The 21,257-nt window shown below is 64.9% G+C and overlaps 1 protein-coding gene across 1 annotated transcript in view; it reads left to right on the top strand.

Annotated features, from left to right (window-relative positions):
• Nucleotides 1-837: 837 nt before the first annotated feature.
• LOC120372108 (solute carrier family 12 member 9-like) overlaps nt 838-21,257 on the top strand; it is a 44,209-nt gene continuing 23,789 nt past the window's right edge. Inside the window, exons 1-7 of the mRNA XM_039488848.1 lie at nt 838-1,064; nt 8,864-8,998; nt 9,681-9,818; nt 11,096-11,395; nt 12,461-12,568; nt 12,655-12,766; nt 17,412-17,569. Coding sequence (XP_039344782.1) covers nt 893-1,064; nt 8,864-8,998; nt 9,681-9,818; nt 11,096-11,395; nt 12,461-12,568; nt 12,655-12,766; nt 17,412-17,569 — 1,123 coding nt within the window. The 5' untranslated portion in view covers nt 838-892. The remainder of the gene's footprint in view (nt 1,065-8,863; nt 8,999-9,680; nt 9,819-11,095; nt 11,396-12,460; nt 12,569-12,654; nt 12,767-17,411; nt 17,570-21,257) is intronic.

Raw genomic sequence — 21,257 nt, 5'->3', positions numbered from 1 at the left:
CCATGAGGAGGTGGGATCGGGGATGCAGTGGAGGATGGGGATGCAGTGAGGGGTGGGATCTGGAGGGATGCAGTGAGGGGTGGGATCGGGGATGCAGTGAGGGGATGGGGATGCAGTGAGGGGTGGGATCTGGAGGGATGCAGTGAGGGGTGGGATCGGGGATGCAGTGAGGGGATGGGGGATGCAGTGAGGGGGTGGGATCTGGAGGGATGCAGTGAGGGGGTGGGATCGGGGGGGATGCAGTGGAGGGATGGGGATGCAGTGAGGGGTGGGATCGGGGATGCAGTGAGGGGTGGGATCGGGGATGCAGTGGAGGATGGGGATGCAGTGAGGGTGGGATCTGGAGGGATGCAGTGAGGGGTGGGATCTGGGGGATGCAGTGGAGGATGGGGATGCAGTGAGGGGTGGGAGCTGGAGGATGCAGTGAGGGTGGGATCTGGAGGGATGCAGTGAGGGGTGGGATCGGGGATGCAGTGAGGGGATGGGGATGCAGTGAGGGGTGGGATCGGGGATGCAGTGGAGGGGATGGGGATGCAGTGAGGATGGGATCTGGAGGATGCAGTGAGGGGTGGGATCGGGGATGCAGTGGAGGATGGGGATGCAGTGAGGGGTGGGATCTGGAGGGATGCAGTGAGGGGTGGGATCAGGGGATGCAGTGGAGGATGGGGATGCAGTGAGGGGGTGGGATCTGGAGGATGCAGTGAGGGGATCGGACGGGGAGGAGGCAGGGCTGGAAGGAGGTGCCCAGAGTCCGGGGCGGGGCCGCCGGAGGCCTGTCCCGGGCCGGGGGCGGTGCTGCCGGCGGGGCGGGGCGGTGCTGCCGGGCCGGGCCGCCCCGACTCCCCGAGGTGGCCGGGCCGGGCTGGGCGCTGGGTTCGGGCCGGGCGGCGCCATGGCGGGCTCGGAGCGGAGCCCCCTGCTCACCTACCGCCTGTGCAGCAGCACCTCGGTGGAGGAGCCCGGGCCGGGGCCGGCGCCCGGCTCCCGCAAGCTGCGCACCTTCCTGGGCGTGGTGGTGCCCACCCTGCTCTCCATGTTCAGCGTGGTGCTGTTCCTGCGGCTCGGTGAGTCGGGGAGCCCCCCAGGGACCCCCAGCGCCCCCCATAGCCCCTCACTAACCCCTCCGTACTCCAGCGCCCGAGTTCATCTCCACGCAGCCCCGAACCTGCTCATCCCACCCAGCTCCTGCAACCCCCACTAACTTCCCGTCCCCTCCACCTCTCCGCCGTCCTACCAGCCCCCCCCGCCCCCCAGCACCAGCTTCTCTCCCTAGCCCCCGGGCACCCGCCCCGCGCCCAGTCCTCTGCACCAGGCCCTCCGTCCACACCCCCAAATCTGCGCTAGCAGCGCCCGATGTCCCTGGCACCCCCGTCCAAATCCGCGGCCGGTGCCCAGTGTTCCTTGGCAGCAAAAGCTCCTGCCTCGAGCCCAGGCCCTGTAAGACTCCGGCGCCTTTGCCCAGAGTTTGGGGAGTAAGTTTGAGCAGCTGGGAGGATGAAGCCCAGAGCCAGCGATGGGACGAGTGTGAGCTGCCCTGCGCCCCCGGGCTCTGGAGTTCCCTTGTGCCCCCTGGAAGGGCGGCGTGCCTGGGGGGCTCCTGCTGGAGGAAAGCCCCTGGCTGTGGTCACGACCAGTGTGTGGGTGGGCACGGGCAGAGGCGGGAACCTGTCGGAGACAGAGCCTGAAATTGCTGCCAAAGCTGGTGGCTGTGGAAGTGCCGCCTGCTTGCAGCGCCAGCTCCACCTTCCTGGTACAACTACAAACGAGAACTGAGAAAAGACACAGCCCCAGAAACCTGGGTTTGTGCGGGGGGGCTGTGCTGAAATGAGCAGGCAGCGGCCCCCTTTGGAGCCTTTCCAGCTGCCACCGGGGAATGTGGAAGTAAAACTGCTTTTCAGTTGCACTTTCTGGTTCCTGCGTTTGGTTTTCGTGAAGTTTGAGGCTCAGGGACCTGCTGTGAACTTCTGTTCCCAGCCCTTAATATTTAACTGAGGGAGTCAGTGTCTTCATGGCAACCTCACCCTGGCCTCTGTGCCATTTTCTCCCCCTCCCACCCCCCTGCTAGGTGGATGCATGTAGCTGGCGATCACGAGCCAAGCCGGGTTGGCACCTGGGATGCCCCTGACAAGGGCAGAGACCCGCTGGCCTGCTCAGGGAGTATCAGCCTCACATCTGTTGGGACCCCAGGGATGCCCAAAGGTGTTTTACTCCTGCTAGGGGTGGTTCTTGGCCCCTGGTGCTATGGGAGAGCGATCTGGAGACTGTTCCTCTGTTAGCAGAGTCATCAGCTAAGGGGCTGCGGACCCCTGAGCCTGTGCAAATTCAGTCACTGGGTTGGGGTGTAAATCCAAGATGTATGGCTGGGGTCTGGATTCTGGCAGTGGGGGTGGCGTGGGTGTAACCAAGGGCAGAATCAATCCTGCAGGATCTGTTCGGTGGGTGACGCTGCCCCAGCCAGAGGGAGCCCAGGCTGGGTTTGCAGGGCTGACTGTTAGAGAAAACACCCCTTTGCCTGTCACCTGAGCAGATCTGCTCCAGACGCACTGAGACCCAGTGAGCCTGAACCCACAACGCCTTGCCTCCAGACTCACTGGTAGAACTGCCCCCGCCGTGAACCCCTCCCCAAATTCGCGTGGCTGAAATCCAGCCTCCTGTATTCCTTACCCCTTCTGGACCCGTCTTCCCCCAGAGATCCTGGGCTGCCCCACTCCTGTTCCTTCCACGCTGTGCTGCGAATCATTCCCTTCCGTGCCCTCTCCCTGCTCTGCCAGGCGGGTCAGCCAGCACTGAGCCCCTGACTCCTCCTAGCCTCACTGGCTCCATTCATGCACACCCAGGGCGTGGCTCCACTGGGGGGTTGACAGATCCCTACCGGCAGGAGCCCCAGTGCAAGGCCCTGCCAGCTCTGGCATCTTTATCGCCATGTCAGCTCCTGGAGCCTTAGCTAGACTCGTACCAGAGGGGGAGCCGTGTTAGTCTGGATCCGTAAAAAGCGACCGAGTCTCCTGTGGCACCTTATAGACTAACAGACGTATCGGAGCATGAGCTTTCGTGGGTGAATATGAAGTGGGTATTCAAAGCTTATGCTCCAGTACGTCTGTTAGTCTAGATAAGGTGCCGCAGGACTCTGTCGCTTTTAGCTAGACCAGGGCTTGATCCTCTGGTAGCACCTCCCTCTGTGCCGCAGTCGCTGGGTGGGGGTGTGACAAAGTGGGACTGTTCTTAACGTTTCCTCTGAATACTGGGTGGGTGCCTCAGTTTCCCCTATGAATTAAAAGTCTCCAGCGTGCATAAATGGCCGACACTCTGTCTCCTAGCAACAAATGGCCGGGGCCCTTCCCCCCTGCAAGGGGATGGCTAAAGGTGAACAAAGAGATCAGGTGACCTCCTGGCCCGGGAAAGAGACAAAGGCCAGAAAGGAGGGGCTGGAGGGGGTTTCAGTTTGGAGCTGGCGGGGGATGGGAAGTGAGGGCAGACGGGGTTGTCTGCCTCACTGGGCTCCAGAATGCACCTGGCTGAGGGGTCCTGTTCTCTGTACCTACAAGCTCTGTTTTAGACCATGTTCCTGTCATCAAATAAACCTCTGTTTTACTGGCTGGCTGAGAGTCACGTCTGACTGCGGAGTGTGGGGGCAGGACCCTCTGGCTTCCCCAGGACCCTGCCTGGGCGCACTCGCTGTGGGAAGCGCACGAAGGGGCAGAGGATGCTGAATCCCAGGAGGTGAAGCCGGGTGAGCGTCTTGCCCTGCAGACAGTCTGCTCCAGGGAGAGGAGGCTCCCCAAAGTCCTGCCTGGCTTTGTGGGGAGCAGTTCCAGAGCATCGCCCGGGGGCTCCGTGACAGGGGATTCATCTGTCTAGCTTGGATACTGGAGCAGAGAAGCCCTAGCAGTGCGCGGTTCGGTGTGGACTGTACCACGCGGAGCCCTGGGTAACTTCTCACCGAGCTGCCGCAGCTTTGCCACTGCTGTTACGCCCGCTAGCTGGATTAAAGCCAGCTTGGGTATGTCTCACTCAAGCTGCCTGGGGACTGCGGTGTGGGCATCCCCTGGAAAACTCTGGCCTTCCCCAGGACTGAGTTCTTCTTCCAAAACACTTGGGATTGTTTTAGCCCGTGTTCTCGCCCCGTGCTGAGCCTCGGATTTGTAGGAAAACCCAGGCAGATGCATGAGTAATTTCCTGTGACACAGTCCTGCTGGCAGGGCATCCTGCAGTTCTGTTTACCTCTCTTACTGTAACGGCGGCCAAGCCAGCGCTGAGCGGCGAGGGGCTGCACGCTCTGAGCCCTGCTAGCTCCAGTTCTCAGGGGTTCTCCTGCTCCTTAATCTGTTGGTTTGTGAGTGCGTGTCAAGCGCTTCCCACCAGCAATCATCAAAGCCCGACTTGGGCAGCTTGCTGTGGCCTGGGCAGGCTGGAGCCTCCAGCTTCTGCAGAACAGAAGCCTTAGAAGCTAGTTTGTAGCCTGTATTGTGGGAGAAGGCACATGCGTGTGACTGGAGTGGGCTCCGGGGGTGAAATCAGCCACTTTCACACTGCTGCCCTGGGGGAAGCCCTGCCCCTGACGAGAACTGCGCCAATTTCATGCTGTTGCTCCAGCCCAGCTGCAGAGAGGCCAGGGGGCTGATTTTATGGCCTCTCATTTTGGGACCCCCAGGGCCTGTCTCTGATCTCGCCCACCCCAGCCGTACAGCGGAGTGGTCCCATTGGCTTCAGGGAGTTGTTCCTGGCTCCTACCGGTGTAGCCGAGTGGAGGAGTAGCGGGCCCCCCAGTGCCAGCTTGTCAGAGGTGCCAAGCGCTTCCTGCTGGTGCTGGGCCTGCTTTGATGGGCACCCGGTGGCAGTCAGGCCATTGTGTCTGAAGCTGGGCACCCAGAAGGGGAGCCCTCCCCCGCCCCCCAGATTAGAAGCTGCATCTTGAAGTTTGATCCTGTGGCTTTGCGGGTGCAGGAGAAGCCAGGGAGGAGAGGGAGGCGGGGATGGCGCCTCAGCAGGGTGTAGCCTCTGGATGGTACAGGCCGGCCCTCGTGCCTTGCCCTGGCTTTGGCTTCTGGCAAGCAGGGTTCACGGCTGTTAAATTCGTCAAGGCCTGTGCATCAAAGCCTTAAGTACAAGGGCGCCAGTGTACTTGGCTGGGCCATCTGCCGCCCTGCATCCTGGGATGGCGGCACTGGGAGCGCTCACCATCCCGGGTCTCGGTCCTAGGAGGATGGGAGCCAGCGCCTTTGTCATGGGGCTTTGCCGCTGCGGAGCTCCTCCGTACGTGCCAGAGCCCAGCCGGGGCAGCCTGCACAGCGAGGCACCATGGCCTGCTGCTTCCCCTTTGGGCCATGGAGGCTGCCTGGCTGCCTCAGCCCGATGTGGCTTTGGTTTTACTTTCATTGTCTCCAGAGCTTGGGGGAGCCTTTCTAGTGCAGCGTAGTGTAACGATGGCCTTACGTCCTCTGCCCCGGCGCTCCGTCTATCTAGGCAGCTGGCAGACACCGTGGTAATGGGCGTTAAGAGGGGGCCAGCACGCGGCAGAAGGCGAGATCTAAGCTGCCGATTGCTCTGCACCATTTTGCTCTGCTCCCCGGCCATGCAGGGATAAACTCGTCCTGACTGCCAGGCGCCCCCCCGTTCCGTCACTTCCCAAGCCGGCTCCCTCCCACTCGCCTGGCCACCCCGCTGCAAGGTCTCCTCTGATCCTCACTGCTGGGGTGCCTGGGGCTCTGCGGGCCATCAAAGGGCCAAGCCCCGGCCCCAAGGAGGTCACAGTCTAATTAGCAGGATCCCAGAGCATGCTTGGGGAGGGGAGCCCTGCTCCTGGGCAGTGCAGGTCTTGCACTGTGGCTTGTTTGGCCTGTTCAGTAACCGGTCCATGGCCCCTGATGACTTCCTGGGGGCAGCAGGGATAGAACTCGGCTTCCCCTGCTCCAGAAGCTCTGTCCTCTGCCTCTGGAGCAAAGGGAGAGTCTCTGGGAGCGGCGTGGGGCCTATGACGCCACTCCGGTGTGCAGTTCTGAGTCCATCCAGCAGAGGGCAGTGATGCTCTCCCTTTCACACTGATCATTGCAACAGGTGGTCTGCACCTGGTACTTTCACAGCCTGTGTTGTGCAAACAGTAACTACACGCCCCCGCCCCCGCCCAGAGAACCAGGCCAGTGGGTTGCCAGGCCGCCCTTGCTAGGCCAGGCCTCTGTCACAGCTCACACTCCTCTCCCAGGTGTCAGATCTGAAACTGGGACATTGCTCCTGGGAGGGGCGTCTTGGGCCAATTGGGGGGGGGGCGATCCTGGCCCAATTTGGGGAGGGGCGGGGGAGCGATCCTGGCCCAATTTGGGGAGGAGCGAGATCCTGGTCCAGTTTTTTTTGGGGGGGGGAGTTATCTCAGGCCCCATGGAGAAGACCCGACTGAATTGGTCTCTCCTCTCCCTGGTGTCTGTGAGTTCTTGCTGACTCTCCATGCAGCAATGACATGGCCCAGGCAAGCCCTCCCCCCACCCCTTTCCTCTTCTGCTCCTTGGCCCAGGTGCCCAGCATGGCCGTGGCCTCTCTTTCTGGCTGGAGTCTCCGGGCCCTTTCCTGGGGGTGGGGGTGGTTCGCCTGGGTCCCTTGGCAGGCTGGGTTGCCCTGGGCTGTGGGGACGGGGCTGTCAGCAGAGGCTCACCCTGCCTGACGCCTTCCGTCCAGGGCCTGCGCAGGTTGCGGGGGTGTCGGGCGCTTGGCGGCGGTCCCGTGACCCCGCAAACTGCCCTGCCCAGGCCCTGCCTTTCCAGTGGGTGTTTACAGTCAGTGCTGCCGGGTCTAGTTCCACCCACGGCCCCTCTGCATCGGCCTTTGGGGACGTCCCCGTCGTGGGAGTCATAACTGTAGAACATCAGAACGGCCCCACTGGGTCCGCCCAATGGTCCGTCTAGCCCTGTGTCCTGCCCTCCGACAGAGGCTGGTGCCAGGTGCCCCAGAGGGAACGAACGGAACAGGGCGACCATCCCCTGCCGCCCCCTCCCAGCTTCTGGCAGTCAGCGGCTAGGGACACCCGGAGCATGAGGTTACCTCCCTGGCTAACAGCCATTGACGGACCCATCCTCCATGAATTTATCTAGTTCTCTTTTGAACCCTGCTAGAGTTTTGGCCTTCACGGCATCCCCTGGCAGTGAGTTCCACAGGTTGACTGTGCGCTGTGTGAAGAAATACTTCCTTTTGGTTGTTTAAAACTGCTGCCTATTAATTTCTTTGGGTGACCCCTGGTTCTTGTGTTATGAGAAGGAGAAAATAACACTTCCTTATTTACTGGGAGAGGCTGGGTGCAGGCAGCCACAGGCATTTGAAACCTGCCGTTCAGAGCTGCCATGTGAGAAGCCCTCACCTGGCGCAGCGCAGTAGCCATGCTCAGTGGAGCTGCAGCCGAGATCCCCCCCAAAGGGCTGGCGTGGAGGGAGCCGAAGGCTGATCCCACAGTGCCTGGAAGTTAGAGCTGTCTCTCCGCTCTGGCCTGCCCCTGGGTGGATTTGTGCTGGGGACGCCCATCCCATCTCCTCCCGGTGGGTCACCGGTGCCTGTCCCGTTTGCCCGCTCTCATTCAGGGGCTTTGGCCGCTGCTCGTTATGCTTATTGGTGCGTAGCTAAAGCTGACAGGCTGCTGGGCGGGCAGGAGAGGGCGTGGCATCGCTCACCCGCTTTGTGCCCATCCCAGTTCTCTGTGGAACAGGCACTTCCTGCATCCCCCAGGACGAGCCTGAGTGCGCCGGGTTCCTCGCATGACGGTGGTTCTCTCCTTCCTTTGCGCCGTCTGGTGCTGCCTGCGAATGCAGCCCAGGGGCACATGGTGTCTGGTTTTGCCTGGTCCTGTGAACCTGGGCTCTCTGCCCACACGTGGGACCCATGGAGACAGTGACCCGAGTCTGGGGAGTCTCATTTTGCTGTTCCACTGGAGCAGCTGGCTGTTTCCCCGCAGCGATTCCCTCCCGGCCAGCTGCCCGCGGTGCCTGGAGGTAGCTGGTAGCAGCAGGAGCAGCCGTGGGGCTGCAGGGAGCTGGGCTGGTGTCGTCCTTCCCCAGCTCAGGAAAGCGAAACCTCCAAGAGCTGTGTCTGGGATGGGGGGAGGGTGGCAGAATGACAGGAGGGGATCAGGCGGGGGGGGGGGCAGTGACTGCTGCCTCCCAGCAGCCCCATGGGAGCTGCCCCTCCCTCACACCCACTAGGGCCAGGCACTTAGCAGCCACCGAATGGCCATGGGGGCAGGGGGAGGCCAGGGCAGTGCCCCGCTGGGCAGCTTGGTATGCCGGTCTCCCCCCATCACCCTGGGCATTGGCCCCCCAGGAACGGCTGGAGGCTGGATTCCTCCCTGCTCCGGCTCCCCCCCCTCCCTGGGGACACCAGGCCGGGGTGGATGGACAGGGACTTGCCTGGTGATTTGCTGGTTTCCTGCCCCCCCCCGCCCTTCACGGGTGCTGCCCTCCCCCCTCCCCCCCCGCCGTGCTGTCTCAAGGCTCTCCCTGCGTGTGGGGCTGAGTGTTGCATTAATCCCCCGGTGCTTAGCAGCGCGGGGGCTCTGCTTATTGCTCTTTTCCCACAGCGGGGACGGGCGCTCGAGCTCCCAGCACCCCAGGTCTCTAGCAGGTCCCCACTGGTCTCTAGCAGTGCAGGCAGGTTGTTCCTACAGGGAGGAGCAGGCCCAAGGGGGGCAGGTTCTTGAGGTGTTGGGGACACCCCTTCCCCCTGGCCTGCCCAGGGCTCCTGCGCCATGGCCCCCACCCTTGCCCTTGGGGGGCAGGGGCACGCTGGGCCCTGTCACTCAGGGCTGGGCTGGCTCCACAGGGAGCAGTTGGCCGGCAGGGGGCAGGGGCTCTGTGCCACGCTCCCCTTACTCCCCCCCCTCTGCCGGCAGGGTTTGTGGTGGGCCAGGCCGGCTTGTATGAGGCGCTGGGCATGTTCGTGGTGGCCTACGTGATCATCGGCATGACGGTGCTGTCGGTGTGCGCCATCTCCACCAACGGGGCGCTGGACGCCGGCGGAGCCTACTGTATCCTTCCCTGCCCTGGCGCTGCCCTTCTCTCGGCAGCCCATCCGGCCCGGTTCCCCTGGGTCTGGATCTGTGGGGCAGCAGCCCAGCCCGGCAGAGCTGGCCCCTGGCACGCACTGGGGGGAGGCGAGCTCCAGGGGTCTGCAGACAGACCAAAATCCCCACAGCCTGTGCCCCTGGCCGGCAGCCGGGTGCCCTGGGGAGGGATCAGGCTGTGCCCGTTTGCCAACCAGAGGTTTTGCTTTGCTGCACTCACCCCTCTTCCCAGCACGTGCCCCCTTCTCAGCTGGGCTGTGACCTCAGGCGGCCGGCCCCGTGGTCCCACGGGGAAGGGGAAATCCTCACCAGCGTTAACTGGAAGTGCCTTAGAAAAGGGAAGCTGAGAGCCCTGGGCTCCCGCCCTGCTCACCGCAGCCAGCTGGGAACTGATCCAGGTTGCTAGGGATATGCTACCCCCCCAGAGCAGCCGCTGTGCTGGGCACAGGGACACTCCCTGCCCCCCCCCCCCACATCCTGTGCCATGGGCCGGCTCCTTCCAGGGAACCGGGGCACAATGGACTGGTGCCAGGGCCTGGCCCTGCACAGCCAGCGTCTCCCTGGGCTCCCGCAGGCCAGGGGACAGGCAGGAGCTGCTGAAGCTGGGATCCCCCCAAGCTCTTGGTGTTCCTTGACCCCGGCGCAGACATGATCAGCCGCGCGCTCGGCCCTGAGTTCGGGGGCAGCATCGGGATCATGTTCTTCCTGGCCAACGTCTGCGGCAGTGCCCTGTACATCCTGGGGCTGGTGGAGGCCATCATCGACATCTTCGGGGTCCCGCTGGGTAAGTGGGGTCCCGCTCCCCTCCCCCCAACAGCCCAGCTCGGCTGCCTGGTCACTCTCCTCCACCGCCTTCCCCAGGACGGGCCCGTCGGACCCTGGCTCCAGCCCGCAGGTTGTGCCAGTGCCCAGGGTGGGCGGGCTGGAGGCAGCGCTCCCCTGCCAGAGCTGAGGTAGGGGCATCCCCGGGGGTTCATGGGCCTTGGTATGGGGCTGCAGTTCCCTGCGTAGCCAGAGAGCGAGCCAGGGAGGGGGCAGGGCCGCTGGCTCGGCTGCTGTTACCCCAGGAAACTGCCTGCGAACCGCCCTGCTCCTGGAGGGAGGGGACTTTGCCCGTATGGTGAGAGCAGGGGCCTTGGACGCCTGGGTCCCTGCCCGGCTCTGTCACTGGCTCCCTCCCTGACTTTGGGTGAGGCCCTGCCTTGCTCTGCGCCTCAGTTTCCCCCGCTGTTACATGGAGGGCTTGTCCGGCCTAACCCCGCATGGCCTGTGGGGTTCTGTCCGTGCATGATGTAAGGGGGGAGCAGCCTGGGGAGCCGGACATGGCAGGGCGGCCGTGGGGCTGCCAAACCCAGAGACTACACTGTGTCGGGCTCAGCACCACCTGCTGGTGCTATTGACAGCGACAGTGCAGTGCTGTGTGTGGACGGCTGCCATCCGCACGGCCCCTGCGCTCCAGCTGCCCTGTGCGTGGCCCACGGAGGCGCAGGAAGGCCCCTGGCAGCTGCCTGCCAATTCCCCTCCTGGCTGCTCCAGCCCTCCAGCTGCTCTCTCTGATCAGCCCCATTGGCACAGAGGTGTGGGGCAGGGGAAGGAGAAAGGTTAATGCCCCAAGGAGCCTGCCACTCCCAGGCAGGAATGGCCCCTCCCGCCCCGGGTACCTACCTGTGCCCAGGCAGTGATGGCCCTCTTGAAGGGGGGTGCGTCCCCCCAACACCCTCCCCGGCATGCCCGGGGTAGGGGGTGCACATGGGGGGGATAGGGACACCCACGCAGCCCCCAAGCCAGCAGCCACCACCCCTGGGGAGTGTGATCGGACCCTGGGGCAGAGCCCCTCCCTTTCCAGGAATGGTCCTGCCCCACCCAGCATGGCAGGGCCTGGCCCTCAGGGCTCTGTGTGGGGGGCTCAGTCTGGTGCCCAGGTGGGCACAGCACAAAGCTGGCACTGATTGGCCCCCACTGGCAGCCCCAGCACAGGCCTGCGCTTCCGTCCCAAGGCAGGGGGTGTGTGGGGAGCTGCCCTCACGCCATGGCCCCTTAACCTGCCCTGTCTCCCGGCAGGTCAGACCATGGGCAGCAGCTTCCAGGTCCTGCCCCGCAGCTACTGGTACGAGCTGCTGTACGGCACGGCCCTGCTGCTGGTCTGCCTGCTGGTCTGCCTGGTGGGCGCCTCCATCTACGCCAAGGCCACCTTCCTCATCTTCCTCATCGTCATGCTGGTGCTGGTCACCGTCTTCGTCAGCTTCTTCGCCGTGGGCCCCACCGTGGTGCCGCTGCTGCTGCCGGAGGGCAACGGCTCCCTCGCCATCAATGGCTCCTTCACCGGCTTCCGGCTTGACACCCTGCGGGGCAACCTGGCAGGTGGGCACCGTCTGGCTCTGCCCTCAGCGCGGTAACCCCTCACCTGGCCTGCCCAGCCCGACCACCCTGCGCCTGGCAACACCTCACCCGGCCTGCCCACCACCTGCCCGACCCTGCCTGGCAACGCCTCACCCGGCCTGCCCGACCCTGCCTGGCAACGCCTCACCCGGCCTGCCCACCACCTGCCCGACCCTGCCTGGCAACGCCTCACCCGGCCTGCCCACCGCCTGCCCGACCCTGCCTGGCAACGCCTCACCCGGCCTGCCCGCCCACCATCCTCCCAGCCCTGCCTGGCAACGCCTCACCCGGCCTGCCCACCGCCTGCCCGACCCTGCCTGGCAACGCCTCACCCGGCCTGGCCCCCCCCCCACCCCCCAGCCCTGCCTGGCAACCTTCAACCCGGCCCTCCAGACCCTGCCCAGTGACCCCTCACCCGGCCTTCCCGCCCAACCCTGCCTGGCAACTTCCCACCCCACTCTGCCCAGGGCCTGCCCCCAGTTCCCCTCCAGGCCCCCCACCTGACCCTGTTTCCAGCTCCCCTTCTGACCCCTGGTGCATCTTATCCCGCCCACCTCTGCCTGCTCTGCCCAGCAGAGCCTGGCACTTTGCTGGGACTCTCCTTGGGGGTTACAGTTCTCCCAGCAAAGGCCCAGACTATGAGCCCCACATGAGCCATGTTCCAGCTTTACTGCCAGGATGGCCGTGCCCACAACTGGCCCTAGCCCGGTGCCACTAGAGGCAGATGGCAAGGGCTGTGCCCTGGCTGTCGCCGGAGCCTCATGCCCTGCCAGTGTGGCTGCACTGGGGAGCTCCCTGGCAGTGCAGCGGCTGCCCCCAGGGCTGTGCCCCGAGTGGCGCTGCCCCATGCCAGCAGGCGCCAATGCCAGTTTCGCTCGGCAGAGACCTGTCCGCGGGGCTGACCTCGGCCCTGCCCTTGCCCGACGCGCTCAGCCCGGCCTGACGCAGCACTCGAGCTGGGTGGGGAGGGTGGCGGAGCCGGTGCCCGCGCTCCGGGCTGCGTTGGGGCTGCTGGGCCTTCCTCACGTCTCCCCTCTGCCCTGGCAGCCGCCTACAGCGTGGACTACACCACGGGCCGCGTGATGACCTTCAGCACCGTCTTCGCCGTCATGTTCAACGGCTGCACCGGCATCATGGCCGGCTCCAACATGTCGGGTGAGGAGGGCGCAGGGACGGGGGGCAGGACAGGGGGCGGGGGAGGTGGGGCAGGGCTGACGGCCTCCCCTCGCTTTCCCCCGCAGGGGATCTGAAACGCCCCAGCTACTCCATCCCCAGAGGCACCATCGCCGCTGTGCTCTTCACCTACCTCATCTACAACCTGCTGGCCGTCACGATGTGCTGCACCTGTGACAGGTACGCGCCCCCGGCCCGAGCCACCCCCCGCCGGAGCATAGCCACAGACCCTCCGTCGAGGGGGCTGCATGCCCAGCTCCCTGTGCGGGGAGCCCAGCCCTCAGGGCGGAGCGAGGCCGGAGCCCAGGGAAGGCTGCTGTGCTGGGGAGGACGGGCAGCAGGCTGGCTTGGGCCAGGGGGTTGCTGAGCGATCCACCTGCAGAAGCGCCGCGTTGATTTGGGGCTGGCAGACACCCAGGCGTGGGCGGGCTGGGGGGCTCTGGGATCGGGGGCCTGCCCCTCCCAGCTGCGAGCTGGCAGCTCGCAAGGGCTGGGAGCCAGGGCCTCACCACAAGCTCATGCCATGCTGCTGTGCCGGCGATGCCACCACGCCTGGTAGCGCCTGCTTGGTCCAGCTCCGCTCCCCGTCCCGGAGCTGGGGCCCTGCGGGGTTGCCGGGCAGTGCCTGCCTTGCTGTGCCGGTGTGGGGGCCGCCCGGAGCACGCCCCGGGCTCAGCTGTTAATTTTCCACTCTGGAAAGTGGTGCCATAAATCGGGCCGGTGGCAGGCAGCTGGCAGGAAGCGGGAGAGTTATAGCCGTCAGCGGCTAATATCTTAATGCACAGCCATTGCTCAGAGCGACAGGGCAGGCTGCTGCGGCGCTGTCACTCAGGAATGGGTAATGGGCTTCGCTCCCCCCCCACACACACTGAGTAGTGAGACGGGCCCAGGGCACGGCCCTCACCCCTGCCTCCAACCCCCAGGCGGTGTGGGGGGTGTCAGTGGCTGAGCGCTGTCAGGGCACCCGGTGCCTTGGGAGCAGGCAGCGTGCACGGCCCTGCCCAGCCCCCAAAGGCCAGGAGGTGGCACAGCAGAGCTTGGGCAGTGCCAGGGACAGCTCTGCCAGCGAGATCCAGAGCAGCGGCCTCCTGCCTGCTGGACGGCATCAGAGGGGGGTCTCCGGTCCCATCCTGCCCTCCAGGGGGCGCCCCACTCCCCTGCTCGCTGCTCAGAGCCGGGTCAAGCAGGCCAGCTCCTCAGGGACCAGACTTAGTCAGGAGCAAGCACATGATGGGGAGCTGGAAACCCAGGGGCTGTGATTTACCTCTGGCACCTGTCCCCTCTCTGCTGCCACAGACAAGGCTCTGCCTCGGTTTCCGCCTCCAGTCACTGGGGATAATAGGCCTGACTCAGCTCTGCTGTAAGTCCTGTGGCCCCCCAGGAAGGGGGCTGCCCCCTGTTGGAGAGCATTCCTGCCCCCGGAGTTGGGTAGCTGGGAGCCGAGCCCTGGGTCTTGCTTGGCTCTATCAGCCTTGAGAACAAGCCTGCAAGAGCTGCCATTTAGGTAGGACCTACACAAAAACAATCCTCTTCTCATTTAGGGTGGCCCCATCTACCATTCTTTCTACGGCTCCTCCCACATCGTGCATGTTTGGGGCCTGCCTGGCAGGGGCACCTCCTGCATGCCCCCTGCTGGCAGGCACCCCACCCCCTCCATTCGCACCAGCAGTGCTACTTGGCAGGCTGGGGGCAGAAGCCTGCTCTGGGGAGGAGCACATCGGGCAGTGCGTGAAGACTCAGGGCAAACCCAGCCCCGAGGGAGAGGTCCCAGGGGGCTCCTGTGCCTGTGGAGATGGCAGGACTTTGAGTGCCAAGGGCTGGTGCAAACACCCTGTACAATGGAACTGGGGCTGTCCAGCCTGGTGGGTGAGGGGCTGGGCGACCCTCCTGCTGCCTCACAGGTCGAGCCAGCCCTTGAAATGCAGCCGGGGGGCAGCCAGCCAGAGCAGCAGGGCTGGGCTGGGGTTCCCCAGCGGGTGTGTTGCAAGCCGGGATGCGGGGAGCTTGTCCTGGGCCCCCACACTGGGCCATCCGCTCTGCTGCCACTCTGAGCAAGGTGATCAATTTCCAGATAATTAGGTATTAATTGCCAGATACACTGAGGTTTCAGATCTGGGCTAATTTATCTCCCACCTGCTCTCAGGCTCTTGTTAAAATCCAATTAAAGGCTGGGCCATTTGTATCCTTGTAAAGCGTCGGCAAACGGCTCCTTCCCCGCTTAGTTCCTCGCTGAGTTTCGGCCAGTTGGCTGCTGCGGGGCCGGGAGCTTTATGGGCCGCTGTCTCGTAAACCCCGGGTAGGTGGCTTCCAGCTGATCGATGGCTCGCGTGGCTTCCAACCCACAATGAAACGCTCGTGGCCAGGCAGCTTGGCTGCCGGCTCTGAGAACCCACCCTTCGCGCCAGCAGCGGGAATCTGCCAGCATGGCCCGGGATGCTCCTCCCAAGCAGTAGTGATACCCTGTGGGCTGGGGGTGAGGGCAGCAGCCAGAGAACAAACAGGCCATAACCGGGCACTGCCAGGCCCCAGAGCTGCTGCCCCAGCCTGGATGCTGCCTCAGAAAGGACATTCCCTTCACATGCAAGCTGGCCTGGCCTGCCCGTGCTCCCTCATCAGGAAGGGGTTCCCAGGGCCTCCGAGAGAGTAGCCCTAAAATCCACAAGTCCAGGAGCCGACACAGGCCTGGTGGGGCCGGCTCTCTCCCGTGCTGGTTTTCTGACTCAGCAAGTGACGGGTGAGTTACCTGGACGTCCACTCCCCCTGCGCTTTCCCTGGGAGTATTAGAGACTCCAGCCACTGGTATGATGCAAACCCCAGCGCACCCACCTCAGCCAGACACGGTGTCTTGCTTGGTCCGGCCCGGGGGCCCCCACACAGCTCTGCGGTGCCCCTCAATCCCGACCCGCAGCCCCCTGCCAGCCCAGCCCTGGGGTCACCCTGCCCAGCTGCGTCACTTGGAGGTACAATCTCCAGGTTCCCTTGCCCGTGTCTCCACCCAGGAGTGAAGCCTGGCCCTGGCAGCGTGTTCAGGCAGTGTCCCGGGGAGCCCTGAGCTGGGCACAGCAGGCTGCCCCACTGGCAGGGCTGTGTTGGAGCCACTGATCTGCCTGCTGGTGGCTGTGCTTTGCTCGCGGGGATGGGTATGATGCCACGCTGGGGAGGCTGCTGCGTGTGGCCCGGGCTCCTGTACCAGCCTTGCCCTGCCGCGTTTACAAAACAAACCACAGCCTGGAAGCGCCACCCAGCGCCAGCCTGACCCCAGGCGCCTCTGTCCCTGACCACGGCCCCAATGCCGGTGTCCTTTGTGCACCCCCATCGCGGCTCTGGGACAGGACTTGGCCAGTGACGTGCCCCAGCAGAGCCAGCCGCGCTGTGAGGCAGGAGGTGGGGGTGGGGGCTGCTTTAGGTCCTCCTGGAGATCAGCTGCCTCGGGGCTGGATGGTTTGATTAAGCCAGGGCCCAGCGCGAGCCGTCTCCCAGCCTGGCTGTAACTGCTTTGCTATCGATCGGCCCTGGCCCCACACGCCGCCTCCCGGGAGAGCGATGGCAGCAATTGGCTCCAGCTGGGCCCTGGCCCGGTGATGGGCTAGGAGAGCAATTACCGGGGAGCCGCCGGGGGGCCCCGCTGAAGGGATTGTGCTCTGCAGGAGCTGCAGTGTTCAGGGACTCGGTCAGGGAACCCCCCACGCCTGCCCCCTCGGCCTGTCTGGAACCCCCCTGCTCTGGCCCCCACTGCCTCAGTACGTCAGGGACCCCCTGCACTCCTGTGCCTGTCCCCTTGGCCTGTCACGGACCCCCCCATGCCCTCAGCTCATCAGGGAACCCCCCTGCTCTGGCTCCCGCTGCCTCAGTACGTCAGGGACACCCTGCACTCCTGTGCCTGTCCCCTTGGCCTGTCACGGACCCCCCCACCCCCACCCCCTCAGCCCATCAGGGAACCCCCCTGCTCTGGCCCCCACCACTTCATCTTTTAAGGTACCCCCCACAATCTGTGCCTGTCCCCTTGGCCTGTCACGGACCCCCATGCCCGCCCCTCAGCCCATCAGGGAACTCCCCTGCTCTGGCCCCCACCACTGCAGCATGTCAGGGGCCCCCCCACACACTCTGTGCCTGTCCCCTCAGCCTGTCAGGGCCCCCCTGCTCCCGCCATGCCCCCTCGGCCTGTCACGGGACCTCCACACACCCCCATGCCTGCCCCATGGCCTGTCAGAGACACACCCCCCCCCGTGCCATACCTGGCCTTTTGGGGAGCCCCTGCTCGTGCCCATCTCAGCCCCTTGGGGACCCCCCACACTACTGCACCTGCTGCACGGTGCTCATGATAGCCCCCGCACTAGCAAACAATAAACACGGTGCCTGTGAGAGACCCTGCAAAAACAAACCCCTCCATGTAGGTGAGGTAGGAGCAAGGTGTGTCTGTGCTGCGCCTGGAGCTTTCCGGTTCCCCTCTGTGGGGGGTGGCTGCGCCAGGCACCTCGGGGGAGAAGGGGCAGATTTCCCATTCAGCAGTGCTCATGGCTCTGGTCCAAGAAGTGTGGCCCCATGTGGCAGAGAGTGGGCACCAGGTGGCTGGGCAGTCCCATGCAGGGAAAGGGGGTGCAGAGAGCAGGCATCAGGCAGCTGGTTGGTGCCTTGCCAGGAAGGGGGTGCAGAGAGCCAGCCACTGGGTCGTGCCCTGTGTGGGAGGGGGTGCAGAGAGCGGGCAGTGCCCTGCGGGGATGGGGGTGCAGAGAGCAGATGGCTGGGCAGTGCCATACGGGGAAAGGGGGTGCAGAGAGCAGATGCAGAGAGGTGCCCCAGCTCACCCCACTTGCCCCGTTGGCAGGATCCTGCTCCAGAAGGACTACGGCTTCCTGCGGGACATCAATGTCTGGCCCCCCTTTGTCATCATTGGCATTTACTCGTCCACCCTCTCGGCCTCCATGAGCAACCTGATTGGGGCCTCCCGCATCCTCTACGCCCTGGCCAAGGACGACATCTTCGGTGAGTGCCCCCAGCCCCCTAGATGGGTGGGGACCCCCCCCACAATCCCACAGAGGGGGGCTGGTCCCTGGGGATCCCCCCTCCTCATGCCCCCTAGATGGGTGGGGATCCCCCCCACAACCTCGCAGAGCGATGAGGGGATAGTCCCTGGGGATCCCCCTGCTCCAAGGCCCCTAGATTGGTGGGGACCCCCCCACAGAGCGGCAGGGGGCTGGCCCCTGGGGATAGCATCATTCCCCAGGTTAACAGGAGGAGAACTGAAGCCATCCCATTCTCTGAGGCAGCGTCCAGGCCAGTGCTGTATGGGGCTGACTTGGCTGCAGTCTCCGTGGGGTGGGGCAGCCCTGGGCACTGCAGCGTCGATGCCCCAGAGCTGTACCTTCTCTGGGAGCAGGGAGAACCCCCCAGCCAGCCCACTGCCAGGACAGCCCGTGGGAGAAGGAAGGGGCGTGCCAGGTCAGCCCTGCCCCACGAAAGCAGCTAGGAGAGCCACCAGTGCGAGGGGGGGGGGTGTTATGCTGTGGACCTGTCCCCAGGAGCAGGGACTGAAGCCCACACAAGGGCACTGAGCCGCCCCCGGGGCACGAGCCCTCCCTGCTACCCTGCCTGGGCTTTCCTTGGGGGAACAGCTCTGCACCCCCCTCGCCATCCGCTGTGCAGCCACCCTGTGGGCCTGAGCCAGATGCAGCGTCACTAAGGTGTGGCCTGGGAGAGAACCTGGAGCCTCTTCAGGAGAGTCTCCACAAGCTGGGAACTGTACGGGGCCTCTGACATGTGGGTGAGCAGTTCTGATTCCATCCAGCAGAGGGCAGTGGGAACACACACAGACCCACCCCAAGGAGGTGGCTTAGATTCTAGCTCCCAGTCCTGTGTGAGCAGGGGAGGGTGGTACCAGGCTGCATGGCCCCCTCCCTCTCGGCTGGCTCACCCCGGTCCATACAGTGCCCTGTCACTCAGGGCAGTGGGCAGGGCATAAGCACTGGGCGGGTGTCACCGAGTGTGGGGAAGTCAGGGCCCTGCACCCCTCTTCCTCAGCCAGCCAGTAAAACAGAAGGTTTAGTAGACGACAGGAACACAGTCCCAAGCGGAGCATGTAGGCACAACCAGAACCCCTCAATCAAGTCCTTCTGGGGGGTTTAGGGAGCTTAGACCCCAGCTTGGGGTTCCCTGCGCTGCACCCCCCAGCCCAAGACTGAAAACAAAACCTCCTCCAGCAGCTCTCCCCCTCCCCCTGCTCCTCCTCCCCTTTGTTCAGGCTCCCGGGCAGAAGGTGTCATTTTTCCCAACCCCCCTCCTGGCTCAGGTTACAGCTCAGGCAGCTTCCCCCAAGGGAAGTCCCCCATCCCCAATGTAACCCCCCTGCAACATTCCCAGGTCAAATCCGCCCTGCTCCCTGCTCCGGCACAGCAGGGTCTGATGGGCCGTTCAGGGAAGGCGCTTTCCCTGGTTGGCTGTCCCTCCAGACCGTGGGTGGGGGAGACTGTCCTGAGGGAGCCCCCAGGCGGGAAGGCAGCCCCACCTTGGTCCAGCCCCACCCTCACTGCTGGGAGGGTGCACTCTCAACCCCCCTGGGGCTGCCCTGTGGTGCCCTCTGCCTGGGGCCCTGCAGCAGCCATGCCAGCCCCCCCGCCCCCCCTACACACACACTGCAAGGGTGCCCCCTTGGCCATCGGCTGGGGGAGACTCTCCCACCCCGTCCGCCTTGCAGACCTTGGGCCATGTGTTTAGGTCACCCCTTCCTGTGCAATCCAAGCCCCCTGCGCCCCGGCTGAAGGCGAGCGGCTGCTGGCTCCTCCTGACGCCCTGGCTGGGGGTCGCCGCAGCTCTGGCTCATGGCTGGTGACGGAGCTCCGGGCTCAGCCGTCTCTGGGCAGTGGCCATTCATTTAACTTCGTGGTCCGAGCAGCGTGTCCCGGGCGCAGTGCTGTGACGGGCCATAGGGGGCCAGTGCCCCCTCCTCCCCCGGGCAGGTAACTCTACAGGAGTTTGCTGGGGTTCCGTGGGCACCCCCACGCTGAGCACTCGCCCCCTTTGCTCATTCTATCTCTTACCTGCCCGGCTATTCCTGCACTTACGGTACCTCTGCGCGCTTGTCCTGCAGCGGCCTCTGCTCCGGTGCGCCAGGTGCTGCACGTGCACAGCTTGTCTCCTGCAGCGCCCTCTCCCCCAGGCTCTGCTCCCTGGGAGTGCCCTTCCCCACCCTGGCTGTCTGCCAGGCTGCCTCCTCCCCAGAGCAGAAAGGCCAGGGGCAGGCCGGGGGTGTCTGGGGAATGAGCTTCTGCTCTCGGTGCAGGTGCAGCCAGGCTAAGGGCAAATGCTCTGCCGAGCGCCAGGGGATGGGGCGCTGTGCCCGCGCCTGCTGCCGCTCGGCCTTTGGCACCGGGGGGAGAGCGCGGTCCGGGGACACCACGGGCCGAGGGGCTGCCTCCCTGCCAGTCCCCGCCGGGGGAGCCGTTCTTCTCACATCGGGGGCACAGCGCCACCCAAAGCCCTCGGCTCCCTGCCCCCCTTACCCCCACCCCAAATGAGCTCTTCCCCACCCCCGAAACGGGCTCTCCCTAGCGGTGGGGGGGAATCCCAGTCCCTGGCCCTTCAGTCCCGCTCCAGTCACGCAGACCCTTGCAGCTGTTCTCCCTGGCTCCCCCCATGCTCTCCGACGGTCCCTCTGGCTCTGGGCACAGGCGCCCCACGTCCTGCCAAGTCCCCTGGCTCCTTGGCAGCCTTCCCCGGCAGGTCCGCCTGCAGCGCGGCTCTGGGGGGGCTCCCGTCTTTGCTCAGCCAGCACGTTGCTTGTGCTTGGCTGGCTGCTTGGCCAGTCCCAGGGAGCCTTGGGCTGGCATGGCCGTGCCGTGCCGCGCTCTGAAGACGAAGTACCGACCTGTCGGGGGCAGCAGTGACTCGGAGTCCAGGCTGCAGCAGCGCCAGGCCCTGCCAGGCTGGGCGCCTGCCAGGAAAGAGCGTGGGCACTTGGATTGCATTAGCTCCTCGGCCTACTTGGGCTTCTCCAGCCAACTGAATAAATATCCCTTGGCTCTCCCTGCTCTCCCCCTTCCCCGCCTTCCAACACCAGGGGCTGCCAGCCCCCGGCTGGCACTCGGGAACAGCACAGCCTTGCAGGGCGGGATGGGCGAGGGTGCAGTGGTTGGAGCAGGGGGTGGGAGACAGGACTCCGGGGTGCCTTTGGTGCCTCAGTTTCCCCATGTGCCATGTAGGGACAGCTCTGCCCCACCCTGGAGATGCTCAGATGCATGGCACAGGGTTACCCCATGTTATCGCTGAGGGCCTGCACTGCAGAGCACTCCCGAGGTGCCCCGGAGAGCCATGCCAAGCCCTGCCCGTGGGCGGGACCATCGCTGTGCTTGGGGGGATGCCCAGGCTTGTGTGTCCATGGAGTCCCATCCCAGGAGGGGGTGGGAGCCCCCCACTCAAACCCTAGGTGAGCGGGTTGCTGATGTGGTTCTTCGATCCGATTGGCTCCCGTCGGGCCATTGATTCTCAAGCGATGCCCCTTCCCCGCCATGGAAAGCCGCGTCCCGCAGAGCAGCATCCTTCTCCCCGGGCTGCGTTCTCCTTGGCCCGGCAGGTTGTGGGCAGGCGCCCAGGGCTCAGCACGGCCCGGGGGCAGAGCACAGCCCCGGTTCCTGCCCCTCTCTGGTCCCCTGTGCATCTGTGACGGTGGGCACATCTG

The sequence above is a fragment of the Mauremys reevesii genome, linkage group 9, assembly GCF_016161935.1.
Source record: "Mauremys reevesii isolate NIE-2019 linkage group 9, ASM1616193v1, whole genome shotgun sequence".
NCBI classification, from domain to species: Eukaryota; Metazoa; Chordata; order Testudines; family Geoemydidae; genus Mauremys; species Mauremys reevesii.
The sequence above is the reverse complement of the archived record's forward strand: the minus strand, read 5'-3'. Positions and strand labels throughout refer to the sequence as shown.